The following is an 18404-nucleotide window of genomic DNA, read 5'->3' on the forward strand; positions in this document are numbered from 1 at the left end:
AAACAACACTTCAGATAATTTTTAAAACATGTGAAGTGAATATAGATAAATAAATAAAAAATGATAAAAACAAAAATTAACATCTCTTTGAAGACTCTTGTTGGGTATTGGAAATAAATGTTAGGGTTTATCCTTTTGCTTTGATAGCTCTATGCCCTAAATATAAAAGTGAAAGTCGGGCCACTCCGTAGAGAGGTTGCCCTTTACCACTATTCAACAGAAGAAGATAGAATCACAATATTCTTCAAGCAGGTTCAAAAGTATTGTCTGGTAATGACAACAACACCAAGGTTGACAGGACTCTTGAAGCAGGTTCAAAAGTATTGTCTGGTAATGACAACAACATCAAGGTTGAGTTTTTTGAATCTTTTTTATGGAAACCTTTCATTACTTTTTCAAACAATATGTTGGTTGATCAAGACAGAGTCACAATAATATGTTGGTTGATCAAGATTGAGTCACAACGATATGTTGGTAGATATATGAACAACGAGGAAATGAACATTGGCTATAAGGATTCAACAATTATTCTGCTTAATACATTTGAGATCAAACCCACCTTTAGAACAGAAGGTAATAAAAATAGTATTCTAATGTTATCTACTGAGTACAATAGAATACTACTGCGAATTTTAAAGGAAAAAACCAAAAAAACCCCAAAATGTATCCGCTCACCGTGCAACGTTGCAAGTGGAAACTTTACGTGCAAGAAAACCCTTCCAACAAAATTCCTAGTATCTTCAAAAGCTTCCTCTGTTCGCATTTTCAACTTCACCTGCAACGCAAAAAGGAGGAATGGCTCCAGAAACCTCTCTTGGGAGAGAATTGAGAACCAATTTGGAAATGCCTGCACAGCTGGTGGAGGATTGTTTGCTTGTTTTATTCTTTTCATGAACATCTGCCTCTTTGCAAAATGAGTGTTCATGTCCTTTGCCCATCCGATATAAGTTACTTGCAGTGCAGGTTTGGGGTTTAGGTCTGCTTTTGGAGCTTAACCAAAGATTAGGAAGGTTTGGGTTTAGGTCTGCTTCATTCCTTTCATGCACATCTCCTTCATTGCAAAATGAGTGTTCATAGCATTTAACCAAAGATTAGGAAGGTTTGGGTTTAGGTCTGCTTCATTCCTTTCATGCACATCTCCTTCATTGCAAAATGAGTGTTCATAGCATTCAACCATCAGATGCCAGTTACCCTCAGTGAAGGTTTGGGATTTACGTCGAATATTTTCTTTAAGAGCAGCTAAAGCGCACCGGAACTCACCTAGCGAGTTTAAAACCGTTCTCCGCGTGGCCTCTGTGACTAAATTTAAAGTCTTAGAGGAGTGGGGTTTGGGGGCCAATGTCAACATGTTGCAGGTTTTTTCCGTTCCAGTCGACGAAATGGATGCCATGCAATGAGTTCTTGAGGTCCCTGGGCTGGGCGTGTTCAAAGTCGGAGAGGAGTGAAGCTCATCCCCTTACAGGACAGAGCGAATGGTTCAGTATGGACGCCTGGAAGGCAGTGGTTATAGCGGCTTTGTTCTCAGCTGTATTAAGCGGAGTAATGGCGAAGCCAATGTTCATTTCCTCGTCGTCCATGTATCCAACTTTGGAGGTCGGAGATCGTATAATCGTCGAGAAGGTAATCTGTTCCTTGTTTTCCATTGTTGCATTTTCTTCCTTAGTCAACTCTAATAATTCATCTCAGCTGATCGCCTACGGAGATGAACGCATGGTTTTTAGTTTTTTAATTTTAATTTTTCCTTTTTTTTTCTTACATTCTTAGTTTAACTGGTTCAGGAATGCAAACAATTTTTTTGAACACAAATATTAAGTATGGCACTCCTTAGTAAGATTCAAAGGCTGAGTATAATCTATAAGTGGATTTGGATGGTAACTCACCGCATCTCACCTTGGTTTTCTGGCATCTTAAGTCTTTTATAAAGGTCTTTAAATCGACGCTATCCTCCCGCATTTTCCATTCCACTGGTAAAATACCATCTTTACTCTATTGAGCTATCTAGTTGTGGTCTGACGGGTCGTTCTGTAGCGCCTAGTAGTATCTTTTGTTTCCCATTTTAAACTTTGCTGATGCTAGTCTTAGATTTCAAATTCTGTTTTTACTGACTAGACTTTTCTGATTGATAAGAAATAATACCTTGGCATAAGTTCTCAATGCCAATTTTGTCAAGAACAAATCAATGGTATCTACTGTCGACCACTCTTGAGTTGGTTCCTTATGTTGGTTCCCAAACCCACAGATTGGAAATCCAAGACCCTGCCACTTCTCTAGTAGGATCTCTCAATCAATTCTGGCCAACGAACAAGAATACTTCCTGATTCCCCTGCACTTTAGGCTCCGCTACACCCAGGCGGGTAAACCTTCACCTCAAACGCTGACTGTCTGGTTCAAGGCTTTTATATAGTGACTTTAAACTTGGAGTTCTTCAACTAGCAAGGTCCTTGAACTCGATGAAATTGAAACTGGATGCTGAATATTTGATAATTGAATGTTTTGTATAAATTTTGTAAATAATGGAATTGATGCTTGTAGAAGGAATATGTAGATTTTCTGACTTCAATAAAAAGACCAGTGCCTTTGCGCTCATCTGTGCGATAGAGTCAACTTCGGTGAACTTTCACATATAACTTCATAATGTTTAATGCACTTATACTGCCAACAATTTTAATAATCCAGATGCGACAAACCAATTATAATGCAATCTTAAATTAGTCCAAATTGAATTTTAACTCCGTTGAGAAGGAGACAAACTGGATAGAGGTACAAAAACAATTTAATATTTCACAACACCTATGATGATCAAATCTAAAATGCTAATTGACCATGTCCACTTATCTGATATCAAAATCATATACAAAATTCTAAAATATAATTATGAAGGACGATTCGCCTGCAGTTTAAATCTCCACGCCATTTAAAAATAAACAATAGACATTTTATTTTATTTAAAAAAAAAAATAATAGATTTTATATCACAAAATCATAATAGACCCCTTATTCCTCCATACAATAATAAAATGAAATAGTTTTCTCCCAAGAGAATATAAATGTTCGGATATATTACAATGATTCTTCCATCCTTTTGCTTTGTTCTATATCTCCCTTATATATCTAAATAATATGAAAGACATGACTTTTCAAACTTTAAAAAATCACATCTCTTTAATAATTCACACCCCTTTTAAAATAAAACAAATCAGTCCCGATAAGCAATCCTTTTTTAATATTTTATTATCATAAGCACTTTAATATATATCTCCGACCCTTTTAATTATTGATGGTATCTCCATAGTTATAACTTTGGAAAACAGGCGTTGATTTTTGCCGTAGATTGGATTGCTTGTGGAAATCAATATTTAATATATTTGTTTCTCTTGCTGTAAATCCTAAATTCATCGCTTTTGTATTCTCCTGTATGAAATTTCATTGTTCATGCACAAGATACCTTTGATGCATACAAATACACATGTTTTTTTTTTTGCTTCGATTGTTCAAGCACTGAACTTTCATTGACATGGATGAGAGACAATGAAATCTTCTAGTGAATTGCACTTCCGGTATCTGAGACTCATGTTTATATCTAAAATGAGGTTGCATACCATGTCGTTGGTGCTCAGTTTCTATGTTTTTTTCTCAGCATATTCTTTATTGCTGGCTGAGTACTCCATCGATGCTTTGCATTCAGGCTTTTATTGCTATCGATACATACTCCATTTCATAACTTTGAAGGTGTTTTAATATTAACAGCATGCAATATATGTTCTGTGTTGGGTCTTCAATATTCATTCTAACGTCTTCCTGACCTCTACATCCTTCCTTTTGACGGGTGGCAATACCAGTAGTAACCAATCACTAGATTGGTCTATATCCAATATTAATAAGGGCACATCGTGATTTCACATGTCTGAGGAGCAATTTTTATTTTGTCAGCACATAATAAAGGTTATGGACTCTGTAACACACTTGGAATCATTTCTTCCTTGCACACTCATTGCATCTGGAACTTTATTACTTGCTTTAAACTTGCAGTATGTACGCTGCTAATGCATATTCCCTTTTATACTTTATTGGGCCTTTTGCAATGCAAAATCTGATTCGACATACTACAAATCTGAATATGTGTTTTAGATAAGTGTTCTTCTACAATGTACACTGACAAAACTCCTGAAGACACCACCTCCATTTGTAATTCAGTGATATAGAAAACCCCGTTAAAACTGTTGATAGATGGGACACAAAGCTAGCCATCTTTATCACCAAGATACTTTTGGATAAGAAGAAAATCTGTAGAATGGCTGTCAACAATAGTTCCAGTCCTAATCTGTGTATCAGACAATGTCATATCCTGCTTCAACGTGGATTCTAGGTGTTTATATTACATCATTGTAGTTTGTCTCTCTGCAGCATATATCCAACATGATATCTCTATCCATCCTAAGGTAAACCATTTACAAGGCATACTGAGGCACTGTATCTGTTTTAACCCTATTTGGTTCACGATTTTAGAGAATAATAGCATGTAGATAGGAATGACAAGACCAGTTCCAATTCCTCCAAGGGTTCCAAGAGGTATGAGAAGACAATCAAAACCATCTGCAAAAGAAAAAATACTGTACAATATTTTGTAAGGTACCATATAATTTCTCACTTCTCGTAATCCATTCCTTTACTGTAACCTCTGCAACTTCTAGTGGCTATTTTGTTATAAGAACAGTCACCCTCTTGTTCTAATGCTTCCTTTTGGCATCCATAGTTGGACTGCAGTTTAAAAATTCTTGCTCTTCTCATTCAGCTTTTGCAACCATGTGTGACAGATATAATTTATTTCTCCAAACCCATTGTTCTATTCATTCTAGGGTTTCAATATAGGTTCAAGTGTATATCAACAAGGTCTAAATTCAATTCATTCATCAAGCTTTTTCTCTAATAGGTGCCCATGTTTTTCGCAAAAAATAAGAGCTCCATCAGTGGCTCTTGTTGGGGACATATGCTCCTTGTGGGCATAGTGAGATTCCAGTTATCTCTGGAGGAGCAGACCAAACATCCATGGTTAACATGATGCAAGGTGAAAATCGGGTGGCCCCAAGCTCCAAAAAAGAGAACATCATGTCTTTCCTCTGTCGAACACCTGATTCTGATCATGTAACACCACCTTTCTTCTGATCATGGCATGCTGCCTTGTATTTGCTTCATCAATGCTGGCTTTGGCATCTAACTTTTGTTCAGCCTTCAAGAAATCATCAGGTGCTTTGTAGTATTTGCTGAATGGAAGATCTTTAGATTCATGCATGTGAACATTCATACGAGCATCCAAATAAATCTTCTTTGCTTGATTGTCTGCTTGCACACAATCTGCCCCACATCTATACTCTGAACATTGTTTCTCCTCACAAGAAGGCTTTGAGAGTGGCTTGAATTCAAGAACCTCTTTTTGATCAGCTAGGACACATGGAAAATTTTCACAACTATTCTTCACTCTATCTTCCTTATTATGCATATCTGATTTTGTATCTCCTTCAAAGCTTTGCTTCAACTCCTGCTCATGGGATGAACAAGAAGATATCTCACCTTTTGAATGTATGTCATGAGTTTCTTCAGCTTCCAAATCACTGTTAGGCCTGCTATCTTCATTATGGTGCCGACAGATTTGGTCGCCCAAGAGATCTTCTTCAAACAATGGATTTGAGAACGTGGTGAACTCAGGCATATCTCCTTCTACTTGCTCCTCAAACAAAGGGTTTACGAACATAGAGAATTCAGGCATGGCTTTAGAAGAGCTTTCACTCGGAGCATTGCTTTGAGAATCATAATCTGCTTGACGGGCAAGGGGGATATCTTCATCAGCAATATACTCTAAAACTTCTTCCTGTTCATACATTGTGTGTAATTCTATTTCATCTTCATAATATGATTCTTCAGAATGATCACTTCTTTCATCCAATACCTCATTAGAATGCACTGATTCATCAACTTGTTCACCTTGGTGGATTGAGAAAAAATTTGGACCATTTTTCTCAACATTCTTCTAATATTCTAGATCTAACAGGGCTGAAATCTCCTCCACGCTAAGAGAATCCACTTCCTCATTTTCACATTCACTATCACCTGTAAGCATATGAATATCATCATGGGCTGATTCTCCTTCAGCATGTTAAAAAATTTCATTTCTACTTGGATCTGAAACTTCACATGACTCATTTGTTACTTCAGTACTGCATTTATTATCCTCTGCAACTAGTTCATTATCCATGAGTTCAAGAAAGTTAAGAAACCGATTATCATATAAGAGGCGTAATTCCCACATCCTGTAGAGACGATAAGGTGATGGAGGTTTGTATTTTGAAGGTATTTCTCGATAAACATTAAACATTCTCATAAAGAATTCTATTGTAGATTCATTTTCTTGCTTATCTAAATTCAAATATGCATCCAAAGGAGATATATAACTCAGACTTTCATCCAATATTTGGAAAAGAAGCATCAAATCCTGGTCATTTGGTGAGATTCCCAACTCACAAAACTTTCTTATCAATTCCTTGCGTGAAGGCATGATGTCTAAAGGTACTTCCTGAAAAATATCCACCATCCTTACGAACAAATTTGTCGATGTCTCGCTTTCATATCTTTCGAGATTGAAGAATGCATCTATGGGGTGTATGTATTCTTCCTCCATGGTGTAACATAAATTTGCTTCTTGATCATAGTACATATTGTCCATGTTAGATAATCAAATCATCTCCTTCTAAATCCTCTCCCTCAACAGAGCTACCAACTGAAACTTTATTGAATAGAGTCGCCACCTATTTCGAAGAATGTATTGATCTTCTAGGTTCTCACTTCTAGCAGAGTACACTTCCAAACAAACCGATACAACTTCTGATACTGATCTATGAACTTAGAAATCCTGGGTAACTTCGCAATATGTACTGTGAGCAACTCTCCCCAGTAGAGTCGCTAATCTGTTGGTTCACAAAACCGTAGATTGGAAATCCAAGAGCCTGCCACTTCTCCAGTAGGATCTCTCAATCAATTTTGGCCAACGAATCGGAATACTTCCTGATTCCCTTGCACTTCAGAGTCCGCTACACCCAGGCAGGTAAACCTTCACCTCAAACGTTGATTGTCTAGTTCAAGGCTTTTATATAGCGAATTTAAACTTTGGAGTTCTTCGGCTAGCAAGGTCCTCGAACTCGATCAAAATGAAATTGGATGTTGGATAATCGCTGATTGTTTTGTATAAAGTTTTAAATAATGAATTTGATGCTTGCAGAAGGAACATGTATAGATTTTTTGACTTCAATAATAAAAAGACTAGTGCCTCTGTTAATCTGGGCGATAGAGTCAACTTCAGTGAACTTTCACGTACAACTTCATAATGTTCAATGCACTTATACTGTCAACAATTTTAATAATCCAGATGCAACATACCAATTATAATGCAATTTTAAATTAGTCCAGATTGAATTTTAACTCTGTTGAGAAGGAGACAAACTGGACAGAGGTACGGAAACAATTTAATATTTCACAACACCTATGATGATCAAATCTAAAATGCTAATTGACCATGTCCACTTATCTTATATCAAAATCATATACAGAATTCTAAAATATAATTACAAAGGATGATTCGCTTGCAATTTAAATCTCCACGCCATTTAAAAATAAATAAAAGACATTTTATTTAATTTAAAAAAATAAAATAATGGACTTTATATTACAAAGTCATAATGAACTCCTTATTCCACCATACAATAAATAAATAGAAAAAATACTCCTTAGAGTGTATGAATGTCTTTGTCCGAATATGTTGATTGTTATATATTTTTTTTTGAATAAAACAACTCCTATTTATATCTTCCTATTCTAAAGTTATGACTTTTAAATTTAAAACTTATACCCCTTCACATATTAATCACGCCTCTTCAGTAAATCACTTTCCCATATTAAACTTGCAACCCTTAAGAATTAAATGGAAATTACGAGCACATAATAAGTTGTTAAACTTTAATGTGATCCCTTGTTTAAAATATGATCGCTCTTGTTGAAATAAGAAAGTATTGCCGCCTTTACATGTGAATAAACAATTATTTTACTTGCCTCTTTCCCCGATGACAATTTCTTATGCCGTAAATACTCTTCTCGGGCATTACTCGGAAGCCATCCTGTCAGATCATGTTCATGGATATATGCTTGAATCAGGGCCAACGTCCTCCATATAAGTTATCTCATTGTCATGAATGCATAAGACAATAAACAGAGCCTTTCTTTACTAAGTTTTTGGTATCAACACATGCTTCATCTTGCCTTGCGGATTTCTCAGACTTTTCTGCACACGCGAATGGATTTTTTGGATTTCTTCTTTGTATCTGTCACTTAAGAAATACTTGTGTGTTGCTCCTTTGTTTGTGTTCCTTTGAATCGCCTTGTGACTTCCAATTTCCTTTTGTCTTTTGAATGACACGGGCCCACTTTTTGATCTTCATCACTTTGTATCTACGTTCTCCAAAGATGTCTACGGGAGTGGTAACGTTTGAGAGTTTGTGACAATAGGATTTGATGCCTCCTTAGTACATCTGGTCAACTTTCTCAAATCACTTGAAATTAGACTTCCAGAATGTTAATGCTGCCTATATCACAGTGAATTCCTTGCTTGCTGATTGGTTCATTCCTTTTATTTTCCAGTATTATTACTTCCTCTCTTATAAATTTAATCATTCGCTTCAACATACATTTCATATAAAGGTATCTTCTCAATGTTCAGATTGTGGCATGTTATGATCTGAACCGTGCTGCTGCAACTAATCAGAATGCTATATTCTGTGTGAAAGCCTTGTGGAACATATTCTTGAAACGTATGCAAAAATTGATATCAGTGTTCAATGCATTCATCTCCAGCCATTTAATTGATTTGTTTACTCTCCGGTTTGATGCAGGATATGGATCTCAATGATGAGAATATCTGAATTTTTATGGCATCCTCTAGTTATGTTCACAGTATCATTGTAAAGGCTTTATGTCTGCATCACATGCACCTTCTCTTCTTCATAGCATACATTCCAGCCCATAGGCATAGAGCCTTAAACTCTGCACCAATCAAACCATTTCAGCCTTCTGCAAATTCTTCTAAATCAAATGTCACTCATCAAGCTTATTTTCTTGAACAGATTTTTAGAGTATCCCAATGAGACTCATAGATTCATGCTCTTATTCGAGATGCATAATTGTCATACAAATTAAAAATTTAGTTATGATGACTGAATTTATGACTTTGTATGTATCTGCTGGTGAAATGAGTTATGAATACTCAGATTTTGCAAAAAGCTTAGACTCGATCAAGGTGTACATTGCCATTCTCATCTTTAACAGTAATGCTAGGACAGGGTTCAACTTTTTAATTCATTTTCAAAATACCCCTCAGCATATTTTTACCAGCAACACCACTTTTATTCCATCAACTTCAGCACCAAGTTTATTTACATCAAATGATCTGAGTATAATCATGCCATGCAGGGCAACAAAATTATGCTCAGGAACGGGAATCTTCTCTGTTATGTATTCACATACGACATCAATGTTGTACTTCAGTTGTGCAGATATTGATATGACTGGAGCTTAATCAGCAATGGTGTCCTGAATAATTTTTTGACTTGCATCATGCTGGTTGTTTGCTGCACTTTCCTCAAATGGAGGCCTAAAAATTTGGGCTCCATCACCTTGCACTCCATGGCTTGCTGAGCATTCATATTTTCCTCGTGTGTATAGCATATCATAGGAATGTCCTGTTTCTCATAATCTGTGAAGATCACTTGACGCAGAACAGAATCAGATACCCATTGAAGGACTTCTAATTCTTGCATCCATAACACTTTCTTAATTAAAAACTAGAACAGTAACTATTAACAAACAGAATTTTAACATTTTCAAATCCTGAAAAATTAACAAACTTAAAAACACAGCACAAAATTTCTTAGTTTGCATCACTCAACATGTTCCAGAATATTCAGGAAACTCTACTTTATAACAGCTTTATTTACATTACAGTACATCCCACCCAAAAAGACAATGTACAATGATATTGTCTCTGTTAATTTGGACTCCTTAAATTGAACAAGAAATGACCCCTGCTAATAGTCATGACTAGATGTAATGTTCCCTATTGGGACTTTACTTGATTTACCCTAGAATTCCCAACTAGGGTTTTTGGCTTGTGTATGGAAATGGAAATTTAACTTAGTCTCTTTAATGTTCCTTACTAGGAGACTGCCATTATCCCAATATTTAACATTCATCACTATGCAGAAACAATTTATTTATAATACATTTGACAGTTAATGTACTTAAGCCTCAATTCTTGACTTCTCTTCTAAACATTGACTCTAAGGAGGATGGGGATTTACTTGACTTATGGCATTTGGACACCAATATGCAAGTAGGCTCCATTAAGGCAATGGGAATGCATGTTCATACCCATCTCGGGATTTTCCCTCAAGGCATTGGAAATACATGTCCTTAACCGTCTCAGAAATTACCTGCCTTGTGAGGATTTACTCCGTCTCTCCCTACACAACAACCACCTAACCTCTCAGGGAACTATAGTGAGTGATTAAGGAATGGCTAGAAGTGTATTGAGTCTACTCACTACAAATGGATTAGGAATATACAACATAACTGATATAAAATACAACGTGCAGTATGTATATTTATTAGACCCTATATTCGCCCTATATTCCTAACAATATTCAAATGTATTCTGATTTAATATTGTGTAAATAAGTATTAATGCACATACCTTGCAATCACATTGTTCTTGTAAGCAATAAAATATGATTTAATTCGTTTTCTGAATACTGCTGATATGCATTCCCTTTTTTCTGTGATCCTCCTTGATCTACTAAGTCAATGATATCGTTGAAATGGAGTTGATTCAAATTTTATACCAAGTTTTAAGAGTGAAGCTCTTGATTGCATCCATATTGGGGAACTCCTTCATTGCCCCACTTGGATTGAACTGCTATTCCATTTTAGACTTGATTAATGATTTAATCTTTCCTTGATCATGATGAACATTTCATCCTTCAGTTCTAGTGATGGTGATAGCAATTGTAATGGCTGATTCCTGGAAGTATTCCTTACGTCTCTGAATCCTCTTGATTTAAATCTGATAATGATATTCTTTATTCTTTCTTGAGTCAACACCATGGTGAGTAATGATTATCATCTGCTAATTAGTTTCTACTAATCATTTATCAATATCTGTTCATTTCATCTAGATTGCTGTATGCCAATCATGCCTTCATAATAGATATTGATTTGTCATCAATCCTGATCCAAAAATATTCTGTTATCGTTGACATATGCACTGTTTTCTTCAAGATTATTTTCATTGATTGTTTTCAAATCACTCACAGCTTGAGAAAGCCATACCTTTATAACTCATGGGATCTTAAAGATTAAATTCACTACTGCCTATCATACACATGAGAGTTAATATAGTGCGATAATTTTGTTGGAAGAGAATATGTGAACCACCTTTGTGTATTGGTGATGAATTTGAATATTATCAGCAGCGGTAAATATTAGCGACGGGAGGCTTGATTAATTTAAAGATTTTTAATTATTAACTTTGTCTTGATATTTAATTCTCATAGTGTTTATTGATATCTCTATACCAATCTTTATTGGTGACTGTCAATATGCCAATGTATATAGTATTAGGACCTTCGATATACATATATATGACTCTCTATCATCTATAGCATGACCGACATCTTCATGCATGCTAATTGCAATTTTGTCTCTTCAGAGACTTCACAAAACTCAGATACTCAGTTTTCTTGTAATTATATTATATTATAATTTATTTGTCTATTATATATATATGATCAGTAATAGGTGTGTTGTTTTTATTTAGAATTGGGAAAAGAACTTGGCCTGGACCAAGGGCAGTAACAAAACAGGGTACCGCCATCACGAAGCTAGGCAATGAGGAAAACAACAGAAGACTACAAAATGCTGAAAGCCTAAAGAACCACGATACACTTATCTTGCAGAGCTACTGCCCTTGGTATGAGATCTGAGAACTGTATCAGAGGGATTTTTCTTGATTTTCATTTCTTTTTTCCTTTTAACAGTCAGCAATCCATCCTCCACCCTTGCTGCTGTACATTGTCAATCAAGAGATCTATCATTAGGATCATCTATATTATCTTCATTCACTTGATTCTCAAGACCAGAATCAGCAACTGCTGAGAGACCACCATTTGGAGGATCCTCCATATCCCTATTCTGAGACAAATCAGGTCTGCTCTTCTCCTTTCTTTCAGGGGTTGCAGCACCACTGCTTCTTAACAGTCCAACCCCATTCGAAACCAAATCAGTATTGTCATTGATTGCATTAGGCTGATCGTTCTGAGAAGAAGGGGCTACTGGCAGCCTTTCATCAGAAACAATCTCAGAGAAACACTTTCGCTTCTCACCCTTCTCCTCTCCTGCCCCCTAGAAGCACTTATGCATTTTAACATTCCTCTCCACAGTGTAGTCCTGTTGATCAACATTCTTCCACCATGATGCCTCCTTCTGAAATCTATCTTTACCACAGTTTGCTTCCATATGGCCAATCTGGAAGCATCGTCTGCCTTACCCATAATGGAATCTTATAAAAAATTTCTAAGGCTGGACTACAATCTGGATGCCATGGCTTCAGCATCAAGATTAACTTATCATTCCAGCTCCATATCTTATCACATAGCACCAGCTTCCTGTCCTGCCAATTTTCAAACACCACAGTGAAAAACCCTTTGGCCATTGGGTAGATCTAGACACATCCTCTGATGTTTGGTTTTCATTTGACAGAGATCCAAGCATGCAGCTCGTGTAAACTTGGCCAGAGACCCTGAAACTGGCCAGTTAACTCCAGTTCAGAAAAAACCTCCAGATTATGAGCCACCTCATCTTCACCATCGCCATCTAAAACCACCGAGCAGGATTTTGAGGGAGGGAAAAAAACCTCACTCACAGCCCTATCCTGCATTGCATGTTTGGGGGCAATGTCCCTGCTCGCCCTTACCGCCCTTGCTGGCTGCATATCCCTGCCCAAACAACTCCCCAATCTGCCGTCTCTGCTATTCTGGCTCGTCTACCTTCTGGGGCCTGACCCTTTCCCAAATGGCACCCCGCCGTGCACAAAACTTGTGTTTTGACTGGCATATGTTGAAGAGGAAGCTCCCGCTGTAAACCTAAAACCCTGCTGTTTCATTTGCACCTGCAAACAGCCCTCATCTTCAAATGACAACCCCACCTTGGTCACTTTCACAACACCACCATTTTTGCGTGTGAGATTCAGGTCCAAATGCTGGAAATATGAAACCTTAGTGGCCAATCCTAGCTGCAGTGCCAGAAGGTTTCAAACAGCTCCTAAGCACCAAGGAGACAGTACACTAGACTTAAAATTACACTAGATCTCCTAAGTATGATTCTAGACATCGCACTAGACTTAAAATTACACTAGATATCCTAAAAGACGTACAATTCTTCTTCAAATTCCTCAAGTGGGTTTCTCTCTTGCTCCTTGTTGATGATTGAACCTTTTGTTTCCATATCATAAATAAGCATCATAAGAGCTAAGTTTAGAAGATCTGCCACAAGGAAGCCGCTAGAGAAAGGCATTAGCTATAGCTACTAAATAAAATGCAGATAACCCATTTCGAGCAAGTAGAGATTTGCCACTTAGGTCGTCATGAAGTTTTTCAAGTAGTCTTCAATCCATAATATATAATGTTGTTAATTAATCAATAATGATAGCCACCAGCCTTAGAATATGGAATGTAAGGCAGCAATATATTTAGGAGTAATGCTTAACATGTAGAATTACCCAATGTCTGTTAATTTTAGAACCAGCAATGCATTGAAACAACTAGGAAATCTTAAAACACAAGAACATATTGAACACAAGAATTTATCTTGGGATATTCCTCCAACTTGAGGGGAAAATACCCTGCCACACCTCCAAAATTTATTCTTTATTGAATAGTCACATTGTCTAAATACAAAGCCCACAAGCTTGACTAAAAATTGAATCCTTCTTTGAGATTTTTAACACTTAACAATCACACATAGAATTCCTTATTACAATCACTGATGCAATATACATCAAAATTGACATATGATAATTACAGTGAATAATCTCCACTGGGAATGTCTATGTAATAATCTTCAATAATCGTTTGCATTCCTCAAAATAGAAATCGTTGAAAATGACCACCAGGAAGAGGCAAATCATATTAGGCTCAAGAGTCTGCTTGGGAATACGAAACAACTACAACTTTGTATTCGATTCCTCTTCAACCTCGAAAGCATGTACCATTGATTGTAATCGAAAAGAAAATGCCATTACATATTCTTGCGATGCCACAATAACTTTAATCACGATCATCAGTGATGGGATCCTCTACATGGATGGATCATAATAAGTATAACAAGCACGTTAACAAGAGATTGAACTAGAGGCCATAATGAAGAAGGTAGCACATGTGGAAGAGGTCTACCGAAAGGCATGAACATACAACAACAAAACATGAGCTGTTTTGTGACCAAACATGTGGAGCATAATACCACAGTTACCAAAAGGAGCGATTTATAAACTGAGGATGAATATATTTTATTTCCATAATGGTATGGCACAAAGGAATGAGGAGCAACGATATGAAAGAATTAAACATACATCATAAACTAAGGATGAATATATTTAATTTCAATATGGTATGGCACAAAGGAATGGCAAACAATGATATGAAAGAATCAAACATAAATCAAAGACGCTACATGCAGTGAAGTTCTTCAACAACATTATATACACACAACTTGCAAGTGAATATTTATTTTAAGTATACAGATATCTCCTGTAGCTACAAACTTTAACACTTCCTCTTAGCAAAGGAGATTTCATTTTTGGATTCTCATGTCATGGTGTCTCTTAACATAATAGTCACAATGGCTACACCCAATTGTGAGAAAACCAAAAACTTTATCACGAATTGTAACAAACCCTTTTCCTGGGCCTTAGCTAACAACTAGCATATCATCGAAATATAGATATTGCTTCACATTCATGAGAAGGCAGTTTAGGAGTTATCTTACATGTTCATATGAAAGAGATTAACGGTCATAATCAGTTTAACTAAAATATTATAACTAACAATTGAAAACATAATCAAATAAAAAAACTGAATTGAGGATTTAAGTTTGCAATACCCTAAATTCCGAGATTGGAATCTGCCTAGGGCAACATTTGCAAAACCTTGGGTTAGTCCACTTATATTGCTTTGGGCACAAAAGTAATACCATTGTTTTGTAATAACCAATACCATTTAGGGCAACAAAACCACTCAAACAACCCTTTTATCTGCCATTGCTGATTATGGTATTTAAATGTAAATAAAGATATGTTCTCATTTATATTCACATGAATGAAGGATAGTTGTAACAACTATCAAGTAAGCCTATCTCGTGCATGTAGTTATATTTCATGATCAATTTGCAAAATCAACTGATTTCACTGATTTCCTAATACATTTAAAAGGAAATTGATTTCTAAGCATTGAAGGGAATAATTGATTTAATGATATTAACCATCTAACATTTCTTCAACTTGAGATTTCAAATATGATAAAAGTAAAATACCCATTACTAGAAGATATTGAATGCAGATTGTATCTTTGTCTTATGAAAGCTTTGACATTTGGTGGAGAGGAGAAGCATTGTTAGGGGCTTAACCTCCTGACCACAAACCCTGAAATTTCTCCACACAATCTCAACCGAGAAAGGCACTTCCTACCTGGGATTAGGCTTAGGATCATCATTGTCCAGCCACTGAGCAACCTGTGTGTATTAACCACTGCTCAACATGACAACAGGAGTCATTTATTGGACAACCATGAGTGGACTAAGTTAAATTAATAATGTTGCATCAAACATGCATTCTTTACTGATCTGAATCTTTTTTTCTTGAAGGGATCTTCTGTCCTCCTCACCCTTTTATCTTGACCATTCCGGTCCTTATGGGTGCTTCCTAGGAGATCCCTTGAATACATTCAAATCTGGTATCAACTTGCATTTCGAAGTCCAGATTATTGTATAACATCTTAATGCTAGCATCAAATGCTGCATTTATCTCAGAGGCATATTGCCAACACCTCTGCATAAGTCAGTGTACTTTATCTATATTTGCATAGTAAGTACTTGGTGCTTTAAATACAATGCCATAGGCTGAATTTATGAGTAACACATGCCTGGCGGATTACTTGCAGAACTGAAATAGCAACTTAAGAAGTTTGCATTTACGATCCTTTTGCCTTAATATAAAAGAAGGAATAACATAGTGCATGACCTGCTAGAAGGATGAGCACTACCTTGTGCAGGTAGAGATGGCTATCCTCGCTTAGTAGATGGAAAGTGAAAGTCACAGTTGTATTCGCTGACTATGGCTTATAGCTACTGCCGCAAATATGGAACAAAATTGTAGACTCCAGAATTTGAATGCATAGAGGAATAATAATGCCCATAGGCTATGGCGTGAGGTAAATAAATAAGGAGTTTGCTTGCATGAGATCGGTTACCAAAGAGCCAAGATGGCAGCACACAACCATGCATCAATTTCACAATGAACTGCGTTTCCATCGGTTATACTATTTGAAGGGGACATTTGAATAAGAAGCATGTTGCAAGGTTAAGCAATTCGCTCAAGGCCACTTCAGAATAACAATAATAGTTAAAAAGGTTCTCCTTCCAAAAGATTCTTAAATATATATCGACATCATTGTATCTTGCCACCTCTATTTGTACGTACACATATACATAGATATGTGCGTATATTTAATCATTTATTTCTTTTGTACCATTACATTGATTTTTGCACACACACACACACACACACATACATGTATGTGCAAGTATGATATCACGGTGTCAATATATGAGTATAACAAGAGGCTCCACAATAATCTTAGATAGAAAAGGTATCAATTTATATTATTATATAAATGCTTAATGTTTTTCTTAGTGAGTGTTATGAACTGATTGGTTAGCTCATGGTTATCCTTGAGTATACCCTTGCTTGCCTAGCTGTTTTCCCTTGGTCGTGGTGATTTAAGACTCCTTATTTGCTCAATGGTAGGTGGTGCCTCCGTGCCCAATTCCTTTCTAGTAATGCTTCCTCCCTTTAACGTGCTTCTACAAGGAAAAAAATCCTCCACGACAATATCATATTTGTCAATATAATCACAATAACTATAACAAGTTATTATTTATAAACCATCATATCGACTAACCACCATATCACTTCCCATGAATTATGATGAATAACCAACTTTCCAAGATTTCAAGATAACAATATAATATCATCATAATGATTAACTAACATGTCATTTTCATATGTTATTATAATGGTTAACCATCTTAACAGTTCAAATGACCATAACTAATTTTACCTATCAACCGACTTCATATGAAACCTCAACGGCTATATGGACACTTCTAAATTGAGCGAAAAACAGGGATGTAACTTGAATTCTCTCAATGTGATAGCATTGTGGAGTCACTTAACATGATGTTCACCACTACTCCCATGTGTGAAATAAACACAAGCTCACATCATAGAGTCATTCAACGTGATGCTGTTATGGAGTCTCTTGACATCCACTATGGCTACTACCATGGGTAGAACTAACAAGGGCTTTCACCTCAAATTCATTGTTTTAGAGAAAATTGCAATACTAGGGCTTTCACCTTAAATTTTCCATTTCAGAGAAAAATGCATTGCAAAGGCATTCACTTCAAATTTCTCCGTCTTTGAGATAAAAACATTACAAGAGCTTTTGCCTTAAATTTCTTCACCTTATAGAAAAAGTGACCCTAAGTTGTTAGCGTGAATGTTGATGCTATGAGAAAACATTGCAAAACAGTGTTATGGCTTTGTTTGTCATTGCTGACAATATAGCAATAAGATTGCAAAAGATTGACATAGTAGTAGATTGAGATTTATGCATTGAGGACATCACATTGCGTATTTGCCTATGCGTAGTTACTAGCATATACTACAACATGTATTTGACATGTGGGCAAGTGCGCAAAACTTGAATCGACAATGTACGAAAGATATTAATGATTTACAGAGAACTGCAGGGAAACAAAGCATAGGGAAAACAATCTTTGTTGTATGATCGATATAGCACATTGTGTTTGGAATGAAGGGTTGCGTAGTTAATTGGAGGAAGTACACTGACAATTGATGATGTCAGCAAGTGCGCAGGAACGGAAGTCGCACGTGTGGAAGTTTGTGTATAACTAAAGCCGACAACACTAATTAAATGTATATTTCACTTAATTAAATATGGAGCCAACTCAAATTA

General features: G+C 36.2%; 1 protein-coding gene across 5 annotated transcripts in view; it reads left to right on the forward strand.

The window, feature by feature from the left end:
- Positions 1-458: 458 nt before the first annotated feature.
- Positions 459-18404, forward strand: part of LOC149556810 (chloroplast processing peptidase-like) — a 59002-nt gene continuing 41056 nt past the window's right edge. Inside the window, exon 1 of one of the 5 annotated variants that reach the window (XM_089831362.1) lies at positions 459-1620. In XM_089831362.1, the coding sequence (XP_089687488.1) occupies positions 1339-1620 (282 nt within the window). In that variant the 5' untranslated portion in view covers positions 459-1338. The remainder of the gene's footprint in view (positions 1621-18404) is intronic. The other 4 variants (XR_016364787.1, XM_089831363.1, XM_089831360.1 and 1 more) reach the window with 4 other exon arrangements.

Source organism: Cupressus sempervirens, chromosome 5, assembly GCF_028749045.1.
Source record: "Cupressus sempervirens isolate cs-2001-9-10 chromosome 5, ASM2874904v1, whole genome shotgun sequence".
Lineage (NCBI taxonomy): Eukaryota > Viridiplantae > Streptophyta > Pinopsida > Cupressales > Cupressaceae > Cupressus > Cupressus sempervirens.